Here is a 17,538-nt window from a genome sequence, read left to right as displayed (position 1 = left end):
CGGCTGGACGGAACACGCAATATAAACATTTGAGACTGAGGTCATTAGTAATGAACCTGTGAGCATTGTTCATTTCAGTCAGCACTCTCTTGATGTTTCAAGATATTCAACATTAAATTAATCCAATTTCAGTCTGAGAGGACATGTCAGTTAAAATGTCTCATACATACATGTGTGTACACTCTAAAAAATGCTGGGCTGTTTCAACCCAACTTTGAGTCAAATATGGACAAACCCAGCCTTTGGGTTAAAGTTTTAAATTAAATTTTTAACCCAACGTTTGGGTTTGTCCATTTTTGACCCCAAATTGGGTTAAAACAACCCAGCATTTTTTAGTTTTGTTTGTTTGTTTGTTTGTTTGTTTATTTATTTAAAAGGGGCAATGCACATTAATGAACATAAGGACAATGTCCAAATGTAAATGAGCCAGATTTAGCCGTACAGACTAATTTTCATCTGGAGTCCCTGGCAGGTTGTTGTTATAAAACTAAATAAAAAAACATTGCATACATACACATTAAAAACATAAACAGATTACATATACACAGTCAACATCAAACAAGCACAAATAATGACACATAGAATATGTCAACCTGTGAATAAATAACTGCACTACTGCAAATTGTGACAACATATTTGATTGTCCAGCAACCACTCTTTTATAGTGTTTGAAAAGGTGGTAAGAGAAGAAATGTTTCTTACTTCTGTAGGTATTGTGTTCCAGGTATGCGCTGCACGGTAGGAAAAGGCTGACTGTCCAAAGGAACTTTTCCTATATGATATTTTACAGTCACCTCTAGAAGTCGCTCTGGTGGATGCGTTAAGGTTTTGTTTAACAAATTCATTGAGTGGAGGGGGGGCTAAACCATGGAACATTTTATACACAAGCAAGATATCAGCAAATTTGACCATATTTTCCCAGTTTAAAAAACCATGTTTTGTATTGTCTGTTTAGTTTAATGTGTCTGTAATATTTTTTTCTTATCACAATAAAACATTTCTTATCTTTTAAAGTTATACTGTTTGACATACAAATGAGCTCATTATGCTAATTAGGCTTTGTGTAAACAAACTTAAAAACTTAAGTTAGGTCCTATTCAAGAATTATTCCAAACAAAACCAGACAGGAAAGTATAACTATTACACCACGATAATTAGACAAAACTGTTGATTAAAAAAGCAAGAAAAGTTGCTATATTTCGAAAAGAATCTCCTTCATTCTTTGTTGGTCCATTAATGAGCCATTTAGAGGTCAATACAGTCAATACACACACAATACACATTTAAGCTTTGAAATCGGATAGGGCTTTTGGGCCCAACTACACAGAGAATGCTTAACTGCTGGAAATGAAAAGACTTGCCACTTTGCACTTGTGATCTAGAAAGATAGGGTGGAGATCTGTTTACAGAGGGCCACAGAGGAAACTTAAGCAGAATAAAGAGGATCCCTGAATACACATTGCAAAAAAAAAAAAAACGTTAAAGAGTTTAAGAGAATCAAATGACTTAACCATTGGAGCTGACATTATAAATGCACTTTCGTTTTTTTTCTCCCACAAAGCCATTTAAAGCCACTTTAAGCCATGTGGAAAAAAAAGAAGGAAAAAAAACAGAAGCACAAAGCCATTCAATGTGCCATTAAAAATCTCTGAGTAACTTGTTTATGTGAGAGACCGCTCACGGCTGAGGAATTCAGACTTTCACAATCTTTCAAAAACACTGCGGATGATCCAGAGTGAGGCTTGAAAAAAGAAGTGACCTGCTGACTGCATTCTTTCTATCTCTCTTTAAAGCGCACATGATGGTTTCATTAAAATAATTTGCAAGAGTGTCACAATCTTCAAAACAGTGCCTTTTAGCATTACAATATAGCTTAATAATCAGAAATGAAGATCATGAAATATCAGATTTTTTGTTCCTCTTTGAGCTCAAGTTGCCCAATACTCTTCTAAGAAACTGCAGCTCTGTGATGTATAATTGTTATGGTGATGGGAGAGTATTTTGATTTTGAAGAGAAGTTTAATGAGAATCGCCCACTCATCCCCTCACAAATCCACTCCCTTAGTCTGGATCTATTGTTAGTGATTGCTTCAGGTGTGAGTTTCTTTATGTTTACCTTTCAGCATATGCTAATCTTGATTATAACATCCAGCCCAGGCTCATTGACAAAAACATGCCTCAAGATTTCTTCGAAACTTCAAAACCGTTCATGCAATTCACTGCCGATTCCAAGTGAAATGACCACTGGTGGCAGTAATACACCAACAACTTTAACTTTAACGCGAATGAATTAATAAATACTTGCACATTATGTTATGAACTCAAAATGTGTTTACCATAGTGTAGGATTTGTAAACTAATACAGTTTGACGTATACGTTACATAACCATCTCCATTTGGCTTTTCTGATGTAGTAAACTTGATCAGTAGCTCACATGGTATAGCATTTCACTTGAGATACAGAGCACTCAAGTATGACTCCTGTGAAACACAATAAAATAGCTTAAATAATTGTAGAAGCAAGCTAAAATGACATGTTTGCTTCATAATACGCATTTGCTCAGTTAGGTTTAGGGTATGGTTTAGTGTTGGTTATACGATATTTTCAAATGCAATACACTGTAAAGAATGATTTTTCATTTAAGTTAAAAAAGTGAAAAGTAAAAAATATGATCAATATGTTATGATAACATGTTTTTACATTGCTTTAACTAATCAAATTAAGTTAAGCAATTCTAAGTTTTTTCAACTCAACTCAAGATTCAACACATTTTTTTCAAGTCAGTTTAATGTAATTTAAGTCGAAATGACTTAAACATCCAAGTTGATTGTACTTAAAATTTTAAGGCAGCAACTTTTCTTTACAGCGAAGTTTATTGGCATATATTTTTCAAAATGTCACATTTTAATTCAATGTGTTGCTTCTTTTTTCTTTGTTATTATTTGCAAAATTAGCACTTTCTAAATGAAAATCGTTTGTACACAAATTTTTGTTCTACATTAACTTTTAAGTGCACTCATTGGACATTTCATTACCAAACTGACGTGATAAATACATCAACCAAGGTGATAAAATGTTGCCAGATTGACATTAATCTGTTTGGGAAAAAAAAAACTGTTGGATAAAACAGTTACAAAGTGAAGTTCAAGTCTCTTTAAAGTGTTTCTGTTATAGTATTGCTGTTAACATGATTAGCCAATTAGTTGAGGAAGTGGTGGAGCCCGTCCTCTAGAGAGACATCTGTGAGTTTACAGCTTAACCCACTCGATGACACCGCTAATCCAATTAGACATTGATATACAGGTCTGTCCCTTTTCGTAAACTAGGCTAATTCAGTGACATGTGTCTGCGATTGACTGTATTTGTGTCTACATGTGTGAAAGACTGATGCAGGGCCAATTCGAATAAGTCAGCATGTCTCTTATCAAAATCATCTGAAACATAAAGATAACAAATGTGTCATTTTCGCCCAAAGGCTGTCATCAGCTGGTGGAAGCTGCAGGGAGGAAATTCATGACTTCCTGATCACTTTGGACCAGCGCTTCCATGGCGGTAAACCACCATTAGTGTCCATCAAGATGAGACAGAGCCTTTGTGAGGACATTGCTTGTTCCCATGGTGACAATATGTCTCAATCCAGAATGTGTGACATCTGTGTAGACACAGACAGGAAGGAGATTTCTTGGAAATAGAGTCATATTCATCCACACAATTCCCTCTCTGTCAACATGGAGAGAAACTGTGCTACGCTTTTAGATTTTAGATGGTGATATATTAAAATGTTATAACTCAGCTGTGGCTGTTAAACCAGAGGATTCCATTCAAAGAAATCCCCTGAATATCTCTCTGTCTATTTAGCTCATTTTGAACGATTGCATCTGGTGTCTTGAGGACAACAGAGGTGCAAGATTGACCGATAAAACGCACTGTGCAGCAGAAATGTTTCCATTTTAAGGAGTGGTTGGTCTCCCACTCAGGCCTCTGATGGTGGAACAGCCCAGGAAACCTCTTTCCACCCACACACACACACACACACACACATGCATGAAACCTCTGACTCAACTTGAAACCATGAGCTCTGTGGAGGCATCCATGCTGACTGACTGGTGCACTCTGCCTCGGGTTACAGCGTTTGTCGCTGCAGTCTGCTTGCTGTAGGTCACCTGAGAAAGATAAACATGCAGTTTCCTAAATAACCAGAACTCCAGCAAAAATACAGGCTGAAATCGAATAGAGGTAATGTCTAACACAAATTGCAGTTGCTGAACTTAATAGGTTGGGATTTTTTTGTATAATATTATTAGCTCACTGAACATGCCTTCCTTGAGGAAATTTGAATTGCTCACAGGTTTAAATTTGTTTAATTTAAGTTAGATTTTTAATTTAAGTTGACAATTGCATCTTAAAATAGACACAAATTAGACCAAAACAACAATATGGACAGTATGGATAGTCACTGTAAAAAAAAATATATATATTGTTGGTTTAACTTAAAAAAGTAAGTTACCTGGTTGCCTTAAAACTTTGAAATTAAAAATTTGAGTTAATACAATGGAGATTGATTTAATAAATCGAAACTCAAAATATTGTTATCTGAACCACATTATCTAAGTTGATTTGACTAAAGATAAAAAGTTGTGATAAATCATGATTATTATTATTATGAAAAAGTTCATATTGAAATGTCTGACTTTTGGTATCTGCAAATCTGAGCACAGTTTGAGACATCTCTGAGACCTGAGGTAAAAGAAACACTTAGTCTGAATTTGTAGTCCATTTAATATTATTGATGTGTAGGAGAAACAATATATAGCCTATTTGCTGGGTTCCTATTTAGTATTTTGCTCTATATCTTACACCTGGCTGCATGTCACCCTGTCCCTGACAAACACTTGATGTGCAACACAAACATTGGTATTGAGTCATACACAGCAGGGGTGAGGCAGTAATCTTCACAATAGTAAAAATGACAGACTTAACGTATATAGCACGGTTTTCGCTGGCTTAGTTTAATGTATATTTACACGATCTATCTATCACATTGTTTTGTAGCCTACATTTTCCCTCGCCGTTGAATTTCAAGGATAGCCTATTGATGGCAGACTACAATGTGTAGCCTACAAAAAATATTCGCTGCTTTTAGACACTGTTATGGTCAAATCAGAGGTGTTTACAGTGTAAAACCGACTAACCATTTCCATTGAATGCCACGCTTTGCGTTTGCAATCCAACCCTAGCAAACTTCAACAGTAGTGCCTACTATTGCGAAGCTCTGTACTAGATGTCGTCAGACCCGATGGGCGGAGCCAATATGTCGCAATCTTACTAAGAACAGCATCATCGAGTCAGGCTGGTGTAACACACCGAGCATATTAGACGTGCCCAGCCAAATTGAGACTTTACAGTCGGACGGTCAGGCTGAGGGGCCACGTCTGATTTGTGATCTCATTACTAAAGGGACCTTTACTTCTGCAGCAACAAAATAGGAACTAAAGGACTAATTATTCAATTTCTACGCTGTCACCGACTCGGACGTGTTCTCTAGTTCAACTTTCTTCAGGCAATTCCTTGTTTGTCGTATCGCAAAACTTCCAGTAAAGTACGTTTAACTGCGGCTTATCAAGTTTTATTTGTCCGATACCCATCGTGAATTATCTTATACTTCATCCGACCAAAGGACTTTTAGTGAAAACTTACATCCAAGGAAATATTGTCCGTTCAGGACGCGTTCATTCAGCGGGAATAAGGAACAAAGACATTCGTGCCAACAACTGAAGAGCTCTTGGTGTTGCCGCCAGACTCACAAGTATCAATTTGCTCAACTTCAAGGACAAAGAAGAAAGATTACGAATGAAAAGAGGCTAAATGCACGAATATCTGCAAAACACGTTGAAACCGGAGACTCTTTACAAATCAACTACTGTATAAGGCACGCGCGTCCTTTTAAACCAACTCATATTTATTCTGTATTCACCGGAGACAACATTATCTCTCTTATGCCGAGACTTGACTACAGTTGACAGTTTCCCAGTGTTCATTTCATTATATTTTATGTTTTTCCCCGGTGGAAATGTTCTTTGACAAGTAGACACAACTAAGTGCGCCTAGTTTTCATTGTTCTGTTTTGGAGAGGAGCGGGTCCTTTGTCTAAAGCAGCGAGGTAAGTCAGACTTCAAGCGTCACCTTAACTTCTAGAAATCACTACTTCATACTTTCCAACCAAGGTTCCTTACGATTAATGTCAATTATTGATCTACTTTCCCATTTAAACGAGTATTGAGAAACATTTTGGTGGTTAAACTTTACATAGTGTTGCAGGTTGCGCATATTGTTGTTTGAACTCTGCCAACTTGCACTTCGCATTCTGTTTACTGAGCATTTTTAAGCATATTCTGTTAGTAGCCTAATATTTTACAGGCTACTTTTCTTGACTGTGAGTTGTGGCGCAGTGGTTCACGCATATACTGAGAACTGCTTGATCAGGAGATTTAGGTTCGAATCCGACATTATCGGAATAGCCTATAGTTCTGAAACCTCGTACCCGCATGATTACTCAATGTAGTCTTATCATTTATGACTAGAAAATTCTACTAATAGGCTATTTGAATAGAAAAGTTAGTTTAAAAATAGTGAAGTGGAAGAAACTGGGATACGTCATTCTATGACGTACGCTTGAATGTGTAATAACTTAAACACTTGAATGACTCACAGACGCCAAACAGTATTTCGAAAGGAACTTGAGTCAGTATGATCAAGCAACACTGCTTATCACATAGTCAGTCATTCAATAGTTATAAATTACCTCCTTTCATTACACAACATTACTGAACCACCCATTCTTGTTTAGTTAGTTAGTGTGAGTTATTATCCCACAGCTACTGAGTGTTCAAGTGTGGTGCAATAATCAAATGTACTAATTTGATCCATTTTCATGTCACCTTTGTGCATTGTGCACTCTGCATTCTTCATCCAATCAGCATTTATGGTATGTTAGGTTATACTGTCACAAGGTCATGAACTTACGTTCACTTGTTTTTGTCACAGATGAGTATAAACCTGTCAACACCTACACCTCCACTCCGACTGAAGCGAGTAGACTTTGAGGACTCTCACAACACTGACACCTTCAAATGCAAGCGCCGCAGACTCAGCCAGCCTCCTTCCCCGGGTCTCGCGCCCTGTCTTCGCCCCCTGTCCCAGACCCCCGAGCAACCGGGGTCCGAGAAGCACCACGTCTCACGCATCGGACCCTACATCCTGTTGGAGGCCACAGAAGGAGCGCAGACATTTAGAGCTGTTCATCAGGTCACAGAACAGGAGTACACATGCAAAGTGAGCATAGATTCTTCATTATAGTGGATTTGAAATATTTTATATTAATATAAGTTCTGGAACTTTTATAGAATGAAGGATCAATAATCATTTTGTTTTGGTATGTTCCCTTCAGGTGTTTTCCATAAAGAAGTATCACGAGTTCATCGCGCCCTACACTCGTCTGCTTCCGCACAGCAACATCTGCAAGATTTCAGAGCTGGTGCTCGGGGAGAACAACGTGTACATATTCTTCGAGCGTAACTATGGAGACATGCACTCGTACGTGCGCACCTGCAAGAGGCTGCAGGAGGATGAGGCAGTGCGCCTGTTCGGACAGATGGCAGCCGCGGTCGCGCACTGTCACGAGAACGGCGTCATTTTAAGAGACCTTAAACTGCGCAAGTTTGTGTTCACCGATTCCCAGAGGTCAGTAACTCAATTACATTTTTTAAATTGCTAGTTAGTCAAGTCATATCAGCTCTTGATAGTAGGGATGCATGATATTCGATGACAAAAAGCAAATATAATTTTTTCCCCCGGACATTATTCAATCTAAACTGGCCAATAATTAATCGTGGGTGCTCATTTTCACTGTTTTATTACCTTTTGTTGTTATCTGACACCAACTAAATTTTACAAGTACTCATAATTTAATAATATTATTTAATGTAATCTTTAGCAAATCTCAAAATTAATATCCGTTTTATATACTGTACATTATAATGTTTTATGATTTTCAGTTGTAGTATTTCAAATTATTATTTTTTGACATTTATTTGAACATTATAGACCTTTATATTGGTAATTTATTTATCAGTCATGGCATGAAAATAATCCACTTAATATCGGTGTATTCTTACTTTTTATGTAACAAGGTGTAACAAGATTATTTTTGAATTCCACAAAGTTGTTAAATTTTAAATATATAGTATTCAGAAATAAACAGATGTTAATAGCTTTTTTAAAATTTACTATAAAAAAAAAAGTAAAATAATTATAAAATGTATAATATATTGTTACAATGTATAACTAAATTAAGTTATACATTGTAACATATATATATATATATATATATATATTTTTATATCTGTACTAGTTCCAAACTGTGCATAGGTTTTACCTTATCTTGCTCATCTGTCAAATATTTTCCATTCATTAACATAGGACCTAGTTATCAGGTGACTGATAGATGTTCTTTTGTTTCCTCAGAACAAAGCTTGTCTTGCAAAACCTGGAGGACTCCTGTCTTCTTAACGGGAACGATGATTCGCTGACGGACAAACATGGGTGCCCGGCCTACGTGGGCCCGGAGATCTTAAACTCGCGGCACTCGTACTCAGGGAAGGCTGCCGACGTATGGAGCCTTGGCGTTGTTCTCTACACCATGCTAGTAGGACGTTACCCTTTTCAGGACGTGGAACCCACAGCACTGTTCAGCAAAATTCGCAGGGGTGCGTTTACCATCCCGGAGACTCTTTCACCCAGGGCTAAGTCACTGGTCTACTGCATGCTGAGGAAATCTCCCTCAGAGAGGCTTGAGGCTGGAGATATACTTCTCCACCCGTGGCTCCACTGTAACAACAATGTATCCCTCAGCCAGCACTCCAGCACCAGACACTCGACGGATCAGGTGGTCCCCGATTTCGAACCGAATGAGACTGGAGACCATCAATGAGCATTCTTCATGCTGTTTACCCACAATCAGGGGGAGTGGACTCTATGAAGAGCGAGATTTTACCTCATAAGGTATGCAGAGCTCAAAGGCATCGAATGGAACAGATTCCATAAACTGCAGTGAGAAACTGCTGAGGTGTTCGGGACAGGCCAGAGACTGACCTCGTAGACTTTGCAAACAGAAGTGACTGTTTCTTAAATTCTGAAAATATCCATTTGTGGTGATCTCTTCAAGAAAATGACACACCGAGTGCAAAGTGCTGCTGCTAAAAACTCTTTCCTAGCAGACGTTCGTTCACAGCACAGAAAATCACGAGGCTCGTGCACACAATTTTAACATCAGTATTGTCTAATCAGTGCATGGATTTCCCAATGTACAACCATGTTGTGTAAATTAAAGTACCTCTAACTTAATTCCTGGTATACTTGATGCACACTTCGTGCCTTTATGTACTGTTTACATATTTTTGCAGTGGAAAACACAGATTTGACTATTTAAAGTGCCTTTTTTTCCAGTAAAACAGCTGATGTTGTTAGATTTGGACTTTGTTGAAGTACCAAAGATTTGAGTTTCCTCTGAGCGCATGTATCTGCAACGGGTTAGCACAAGTGCTCATGTTTCCTTTTCATGTGAAGAATTCAAAAGGGTTCTGTTTTCTGCGATTCTCTTTTGTAAATGTCTGTTAAACTATGTATTTGTGCTGTAGAGCAGGTTTGACCCTGAAGGGAAGTGGAGCACGTCATGCGCCACAGGAAACGTCCATATAATGGTTAAGAGGTGTGCCTGTCAAGCTAAACAAAGGCTTTACATATGTTATCGTTTGTGATGCCTGCATGCAATGCTTTGACCCTTTTTTTTTTTTTCTTGTTAAAGTACTTGTCATTTTGTAGATATCTTTTTGTTAATAGAAAAGAGAAGTGGACACTACATGTGTTGTTGTTTCAAGGGGTGACAAACCCACAAACAAGTATTTTGTTGTTGCCAGTACAAATAAAATGAAAAATGATACTGTATTGCTTTGCTGCTAGTTAATGATTCATTACTAGATGTGGTCTGATTAATGATGCTAAAATAATCATGTTGACATTCAGACTAGAAATGTACCGCAGTACTTTTGGAGCCCAGCAAGGTTTTTTTTCAATAAAAAAACGCAATCAGTGCACATTAAGTCAGTAGATATTTATTTGACACAGCATTTTGGAAATAACGCAAATGCTCTTTAAAAGGAAATTTATACAAATGTTTTAAGCTGCCAAGAAGGACATGTTAATGCATTAATCTGCATCCAGTTGGGCTCATCCTGGTACTTTTGTAGGACTATACTCTAAAAACATTTGTAGAAATAATGTATGCAATTAACAACAAAAGTGATCTTGCATCTCTCTCTGTTCTTATACTGGCTCAACTCTGTAATATATCAAAGTGCTTGAAATTACAAACATAGATGGGTCACAGTCAAATCTAAAATGGAAAAGGAATTCAGAAAGATTGTGACTTCACCACATATGGCCAGATATTCAAGAGGCCCTCCAACACAACAGTGGATACAGAGCTCATCATGAGGAGGTATTATTCAAGCCACTGTAGATGAAACTGATCAAACAAATTCTTTCAACATCAAGCTGTTCGATGTCAAACGGGATGCAACAACATTCAGTAACACCCACTCTTATAGGTCATAATATCTAACCGTAATATCTTTCCACAAAATCATTTTAGATCAACAAAATAAACACAGCAAAGAATATGAAGAGAATTTTTGCCTCTATAGTCTAATGTGTTGTCAGACAACGTAAAATCATTCACCACAAGCAGGTCTTCAAGGAAGAAAGTGAAACTACAATGTTCACTTCACGTTATACACCTCACAAAAGTTGCGAAATCCAAATAAAAACTAGCAACAACAAATTAAAACGCTTTATAAAAATGAAACTTTACAGACCCATCATGGTTTTTCTTTTACATTTTTATTAGCTTTGGGGTCGAAACTAAAAAGGGAAGTTGATCCGTAGGTCAACATTAATAAATCTACTGGGCAATGTTTGCGCTGTTAGGCAAAAAAAGCTGCAGGAAAATGTATTAAGGCCTAAAAACAAACATGAATATTATTTTTAATTATCATTTATAGAAAAAAAGAAGTGAAAACTAGACAAAAATATGAGTTATGAGCATGTGTAGGCCTCACACATATGGAAACTGGATTTAAACATTTAAATGTGAACTATGACTTACAATCTCTTCATTTTATTTCACTTAATGCTCAAAATGCTAGTAGAGTAACTAGAGACAAGAGGCAAAGATGATGAGATGTTGAAATATGCCACCTAGTGGAAATACTGTGACATTTATGGAGACATAAAAACTACTGCAAATATTGAACAGGGTTGGGGAGAAAAAGAGAGGGAGAATAAAACCTGCATAATTCAACGAGACAAATAAAAAAAAAAGACCTCTTTGGAGATTAAAAAAAACAAGACAGTAAAAATATCCCAACATACATCACACTGGTTCCCTCAAAGGCCGGTGTCAGAGGTAAGTATAGTGAATGCAATGAAGTAAAGGAAAATGTTAAAGTGCAATAAACAGCACTTGAAAATCTCTGGATTACAACATCTCTCCATTCCTAAGAAATGACCAACAATGTAAAATTGAACACATAAGAAACAGAAAAGAATAACAGGCATAAAAACTCAAGGCAAGAGATTGCGGTCTTCAGAGGACAGGAATGAGGGCTTCACCAGGCACACAGTGCACCATACCTGAGGAAAGATCAATCAATCTATCACTGATGAAATGAACGGCTGGTAATATCAGAGTAATACTGTCTTTAGATACACTGCAATGTTACTTCTGGCTTTTAACGCTTCACTAGCTGAAACCACGTGGTTTATTTGCAGTCATTTGGCATTCAAATCTTAATGAAGATAAAGCAAGAGTGTGGGTGTTCGTGATGCAGTACTTCCTGGAGAAGTGATAAACAAATACTAATGTTCCTCACCTCTCTTCATCCATGTTCCCCTCTTCCTCTTCCTCATAGCTGCCCTCATCCAATTCCAGATCCAATTCTGTGCCGATGCCAGAGTCTCGTGGAGCCATGAAAAGACTAAAGGACAAATACACAGAAGTCAAAGGTCATTGAAATGTTTTCAGGTTGGACCTGTTGAGCCTGAGATTCATATACAAGATATTTAATAAAATAAGAATAATAGCACTAATGTAAAATGTATTGTATATATATACACTATCATTTAAAAGGTATGTTTTTGAAATAAATCTCTTATGCTCGCTAAGGCTGCATTCATTCGATCAAAAATACAGTAAAAACTATAATAATGAGAGAAATGATTACAAATTAAAATAACTGTTTTCTATTTTTAAAGTGTAATTTATTCCAGTGATGGACAAGCAGAATGTTCCAGTGTTTAGCGTCACATGATCCTTCAGAAATCATTCTAATATGCTGATTTGGTGCTCAAGAACTATTTCTTATTATTATCAATGTTGAAAACAGTTATGCTGCTTAATATTTTTATGGAAACCATGATACATTTTGTCAGGATTCTTTGATAAATAGAAAGTTTATTTGAAATTTATTTTTTGTAACATTATAAATGTCTTACTGTCACTTTAATGTGTCCTCCTTGCTGAATAAAAACATTTCTTCACAAAAAAAAAATATTTTCATACATTAATGCTGAATTCATTTATCTCTGACATAAAGACCCTCACCTGACAGAACGGCATGTGAAGAACACAATCCTCTTCAGTCTTTTGTTATAAAAGAAGTAGTTGAAGGACCACAGGTTGCCTTCTTCCCCATATGGGTCTGAATCCAGGTCAGGATTGTAACTGTCACAGAATTCAATCAGAACTTGAATGAACATGCATCACAATTGAATGATGTATTATTCAAACAAACACCACTACATGGGTTTTGAAAGCAGTATATCTACCTGTATATGTCACATTCAGCAAGGCTGATCTCCTTGTCCAGCGCTTCCCATAACTGAGGCTGTAGGTGACTGTACGCCTCGCCCGCAGCAGCAGACAAACTGCTGTTCACTGCATTAAACACCTGCACAAAAATGAACCATTTAATGAACCTCGTTTTTATCGTGTTAAACATGTCTCTTCACATTCAGGTGAACATGACTGATTTAAATTGATTGATATGTATACACTGCCTGACCAAAAAAAAGTCACTGTTTGGATTTAAATGCTTAAAGGGTTAGTTAAAAAAATTAAATTCTGTCAGTAATTACTCACCCTCATGTTGTTCCAACCCCGTAAGACTTTCGTTCATCTTCGGAACACAAATTATGATGAAATCTGAGAGCTGGCTCACTCCTTCATAGGCTGCTAGGTAATCGATATCTGCCATCCCAGAAAAGTTAGTAAAGACATCGCTAAAATAGTCCAAGTGACTACAGTGGCTCAACCTTAGGTTTATCAAGCGACGACAATACTCTTTGTGCGCAAAAAAAAATAAAATAACGACTTTATTCAACTATTCATTTTCTGAATAGTTGAATAGATCTCTGAGTGAGTTCACGCAGTGTAACAGAGCAGTGCTTCTGGGTTGTACGTCAGAACGTAGGCTCACTATTGGCCGACGCTGGTCATGTGTGTGATGCTGGCCAATAGTGAGCCTGCATTCTGACGTACAACCCAGAAGCGCTGCTCTGTTACACTACGTGAACTCAGTCAGAGGTCTATTCAACTATTCAGAAAATTAATAATAAAGTCGTTATTTTTGGTTGAGCCACTGTAGTCACTTGGACTATTTTAACAATGTCTTTACTAACTTTTCTGGGATGGCAGATATCGCTTACATAGAAGCCTATGAAGGAGTGAGCCAGCTCTCAGATTTCATCAAAAATGAGGGTGAGTAATTACTGACAGAATTTTCATTTTTGGGTGAACTAACCCTTTAAGAGTCCATGATTGGATCATAATCGCACTGATTATTATGTTTCTAACATTTAATGTGTGTGGCAACAGTTCTTCTAACCCTAATTGATAGAATGTGTAGCTTTTAATTTCTTAAACAACCATGTAGGAAGTCATATCATGGTCATATATAACCATGACAATGTCAAGATTCATCAGGCTCAAATTGTTAAAGAATGGTTGGGAGGGAGCATGAAGAATCATTTTCACACATGAATTGACCCCTCTGAGTCCAGACCTTGAATTCATTGAAAGTCTTTGGGATGTGCTGGAGTGGACTTTACAGAGTGCTTGACTCTTGCATTGTTAATACAAAATCTTGACCAAAAATTGATGCACCTCTTGATGGAAATAAATTAATTCATTCCTAAAACAAATTTCTACATGGTTGTTTAAGAAAAGAAAAGCAACACAGTCCATTAATTAGGCTTAGAAGAACTGTTGCCAAAAACATAACATGTTAGAAAAATAATAATGACAGCAATAATGATCCAGTCAGACTCTTATGCATTTGCCTATTTAAATCCAAACAGCGAATTTTCTTGACTGGGGATATATATTAATAATAATAGTAATACCTGCCACCCTACAACGATAAGGCAGATATGTATGTATGTATGTATGTATGTATGTATGTATATATAGGGTTCACAAAAAGTTAGGGATATTCGACTTTCGTTTCGTGTGAAATTTATAGAAAATTATTAGATGCTACAGTGATATTATATCATGAAAGTAGGGCATTTAAGTAGAAATGCCAAATTAAGTTCACGTGTAAAGGTTGCATTTTAGGTGCATTCTGAAATTTCACCCGAAAATCGCATATCCCTAACTTTTTGTGAGTAGTATATATATATATATATATATATATATATATATATATATATATATATATATATATATATATACATATCTGCCTTATCTTTGTAGGGTGGCAGGTATTACTATAATTATTAATAGTCAGTTTTAAATTAAATTTTGTAATTTACAATTAAATTTTAGATCATGTCAAAATTACCCAATTAACACTGGGCTCCTTGCTGAAATCATGGCCTTTGGTGCGACTGAAGTCATAGTCTGGCCGGAAGGATTCATTGAGAGTGGCGATCAAGTAAAAGAGAGTCTTTCTGCTGCACTTATCCGAGAGAGGACCCTCCCCATCATCCAAACTCTGACTCAGTCTGAAAGCACAACATATTTCGATCAACACGGAATGACCTTCTGGAAGATATTTGTACAGTGTATAACTGAGAAGGTTGTTGACTGTGAAATGCTTATCGATACCTCTGGAAAAGACTTGGACTTACTTGTTGGGGCTGATTCCAGAGCTCTGCGGAGGAGACAGAGCCTCCAGCACATGTGGCTGCCCCTCCTGACAAAACTGCTTAAACATCTGCTTGTCGTCACCAGCCATCTTACAGGAGTAGCTCTCAATACTAGAAACACATCACAACAGTTTGATCACTTCACTTCAATCATAAAATACTGCAAATAACAGATAGCACACGTAAGTCTGCTAGATGTCTATTAAAGATCACTTCATCTGGAAAGCATCTGCTGTTTACTAACATCTGATAGACGTCTTTAAGATGTCAGTTCTACATACATTCTAAATCATAAACATCTTAAAGACATTTTCTATACGTCTATTTGACATCTGACAGGAAACGTCCTATAGATGTATTGCAAACACTAAACAATACATCTTCTAGATGTAAACACGCACATCAAATAGACTCTCTCCGTGATGCACGTGTGGTATCAGGTACCAGAACAGAGTGAATAACATGTTCTTTACTCTGTTCCTCTTTATGTGATCTGACAGTGTTCAGATAGGCAAATGTTTTTTAGAAAGGATGTCACTTTTCTTAGTTTGAACTTATAAAAGCGAGTATTCAGCACTTACCGTCCAATTATCTTACTGTCTCCCGTTTCAATAGTGAGCAGACTGTTCATGGCCTCAAAACTTGAGTTTTCCAGGAGCTTCATGGTTTATTCAACTAATATATATATATATATTATAATATATATATATATATATTGACGGAACTGCAACAACTCTTTACTAACACTAGATGTCAGTCTCTTTGATAAACAACCATCGACCAGTTATTCTGCCGTTACACCAAACCTAAACAATGATTAGCACGTTAGTTTGGAGAATATACGGCACAAACCGAAAATTATTTATAAGAAACAACTAGCCAATACTGGATTAAAACCGAATAACCACAACTTCGATGTCCCCTACAGAAGCACCTTTAAAAATCTCTCAATTTCGAGAAAAAACAGCTCTCTATTACCTTCAAATGTAAAAAACAAAACAAAACACACACAAACAAAAACAAGCCTCCCTTGTAGATTCTTACGATCGCGTAAATAATCTTCGCCTGTTGCTTAACGGACTTCTATGTCTAATAAATATCTCTTCCTTTTTACTGTGAAATTTCCAATACCTGCCATTAAACAAGCTAAAATTTAGAGGGAAATTATGCATCCCAGCTATTGAATCAGAACTTGAGGAGAATTCCAAGGCTTATAAAAGCCTTAATCCTCGGGTTATGTTTGTCTATTTGCGTGGAAGAATAACAACAGCAGAGGACGAGGGGTTTGTTGCAGTTTTCGGTCGCAGTAATACGCAGTTACTTGTCTATTTCCTGTTTTTTTTTTTTTTTTTTTTTTTTTTTTTTTGGTGGGGGGAGGGGGGTATGGGGTCAGGATGTCATAGTGATACAAGTGATACATGTTTACCGCCACCTACTGGCTTGGAGTTTAATATCGTTTCCCCTTTTCTCAGAATCATACGGAGGAAATACATATTAGCAAAAATGACGGAACTATTTGTGGGACTGGGTTTTAGGGTCAGATGAGACCAATAGAAAGCTTTTTAGAAAATCACCAGATGTGGCATTGACAGACAGAAACATAGACATGTAGAAAAGCACCTCATCCCCACTGTGAAGCTGAATCTTTAATGTATTGCTGGAGGGCTCATTTTCTTCCAAAGACCCTGGACAACTTGATAGGATGCACAGTATCATAAACTCCATCAAGGACCAGCAGATATTAAATCATAACCTGACCGACCCTGTCAGGAAACTTAAGCTGGACCATGGTTGGAACTTCAAGCATGACATCGATCCAAAGCACATCTCAATATAAACAACTGAACAGTTCACTGACCACAGAATGAAGGTTTTGCCATGGACATATCAGTCCCCTGATCCAAAAAACCTGTGGAATGAGCTGAAAATAGAGTCATGGACCTCAGAATCTGAAGAGACTCAGTGTGGAGGAATGGCCTCAGATCTCTTGCCCTGCTTTTCAACCTTATGCAGTATATGAGAAGATCAAGAGCTGTTATCTTGGCAAAGGGAGGCTGCACAAAATATTAAATGAAGGAGAGTCAATAATTGAGGAATAAATATTTCAGGAAAAAAAAGTATTAGCCTATATTTTTTTCTTTTTAAACTTTTTAAGACTTTAATCAAAGGTTAGGTTCTAGTGATTTTTTTCTAGGAGAGAAAGTACTAGTAGAAATTGTAAAACCAAATTTTCAGTCAGTTTTGCTCATATTTACCTAGGGTGCCAATATTTG

The 17,538-nt window shown here is 36.9% G+C and overlaps 2 protein-coding genes across 2 annotated transcripts; one reads left to right on the top strand and one right to left on the bottom strand.

Annotated features, from left to right (window-relative positions):
• The first annotated feature begins 5,347 nt into the window (after positions 1–5,347).
• trib3 (tribbles pseudokinase 3) lies at positions 5,348–10,003 on the top strand. The gene is made up of 4 exons (XM_079856466.1): positions 5,348–6,161; positions 7,046–7,333; positions 7,449–7,741; positions 8,525–10,003. The coding sequence occupies exons 2-4, from the start codon at positions 7,046–7,048 to the stop codon at positions 8,988–8,990; spliced, it is 1,047 nt and encodes a 348-aa protein (XP_079712592.1). The 5' UTR covers positions 5,348–6,161; the 3' UTR covers positions 8,991–10,003.
• A 619-nt stretch (positions 10,004–10,622) lies between these two features.
• On the bottom strand, positions 10,623–16,041 carry maf1a (MAF1 homolog, negative regulator of RNA polymerase III a). Its single transcript, XM_079856467.1, has 7 exons — positions 15,847–16,041; positions 15,248–15,376; positions 14,959–15,121; positions 12,944–13,065; positions 12,720–12,839; positions 11,989–12,093; positions 10,623–11,749 (listed from the first exon to the last, which is right to left on the bottom strand). The coding sequence occupies exons 1-7, from the start codon at positions 15,927–15,929 to the stop codon at positions 11,725–11,727; spliced, it is 747 nt and encodes a 248-aa protein (XP_079712593.1). The 5' UTR covers positions 15,930–16,041; the 3' UTR covers positions 10,623–11,724.
• Positions 16,042–17,538: the final 1,497 nt, after the last annotated feature.

This window comes from Squalius cephalus, assembly GCF_949319135.1.
Source record: "Squalius cephalus genome assembly, chromosome: 22".
In the NCBI taxonomy this organism is placed as follows: Eukaryota; Metazoa; Chordata; class Actinopteri; order Cypriniformes; family Leuciscidae; genus Squalius; species Squalius cephalus.
The sequence above is the reverse complement of the archived record's forward strand: the minus strand, read 5'-3'. Positions and strand labels throughout refer to the sequence as shown.

Excerpts from the sequence above, each read along its gene's own strand:
- trib3 (XM_079856466.1), top strand. The coding sequence starts at position 7,046 with ATGAGTATAAACCTGTCAACACCTACACCTCCACTCCGACTGAAGCGA. Across the intron at positions 7,334-7,448 it reads AACAGGAGTACACATGCAAA|GTGTTTTCCATAAAGAAGTA; the intron begins GTGAGCATAGAT and ends TGTTCCCTTCAG. Across the intron at positions 7,742-8,524 it reads GTGTTCACCGATTCCCAGAG|AACAAAGCTTGTCTTGCAAA; the intron begins GTCAGTAACTCA and ends TTGTTTCCTCAG.
- maf1a (XM_079856467.1), bottom strand. The coding sequence starts at position 15,929 with ATGAAGCTCCTGGAAAACTCAAGTTTTGAGGCCATGAACAGTCTGCTC. Across the intron at positions 15,377-15,846 it reads GACAGTAAGATAATTGGACG|TATTGAGAGCTACTCCTGTA; the intron begins GTAAGTGCTGAA and ends ATGTGTTTCTAG. Across the intron at positions 11,750-11,988 it reads GGGAACATGGATGAAGAGAG|GTATGGTGCACTGTGTGCCT; the intron begins GTGAGGAACATT and ends ATCTTTCCTCAG.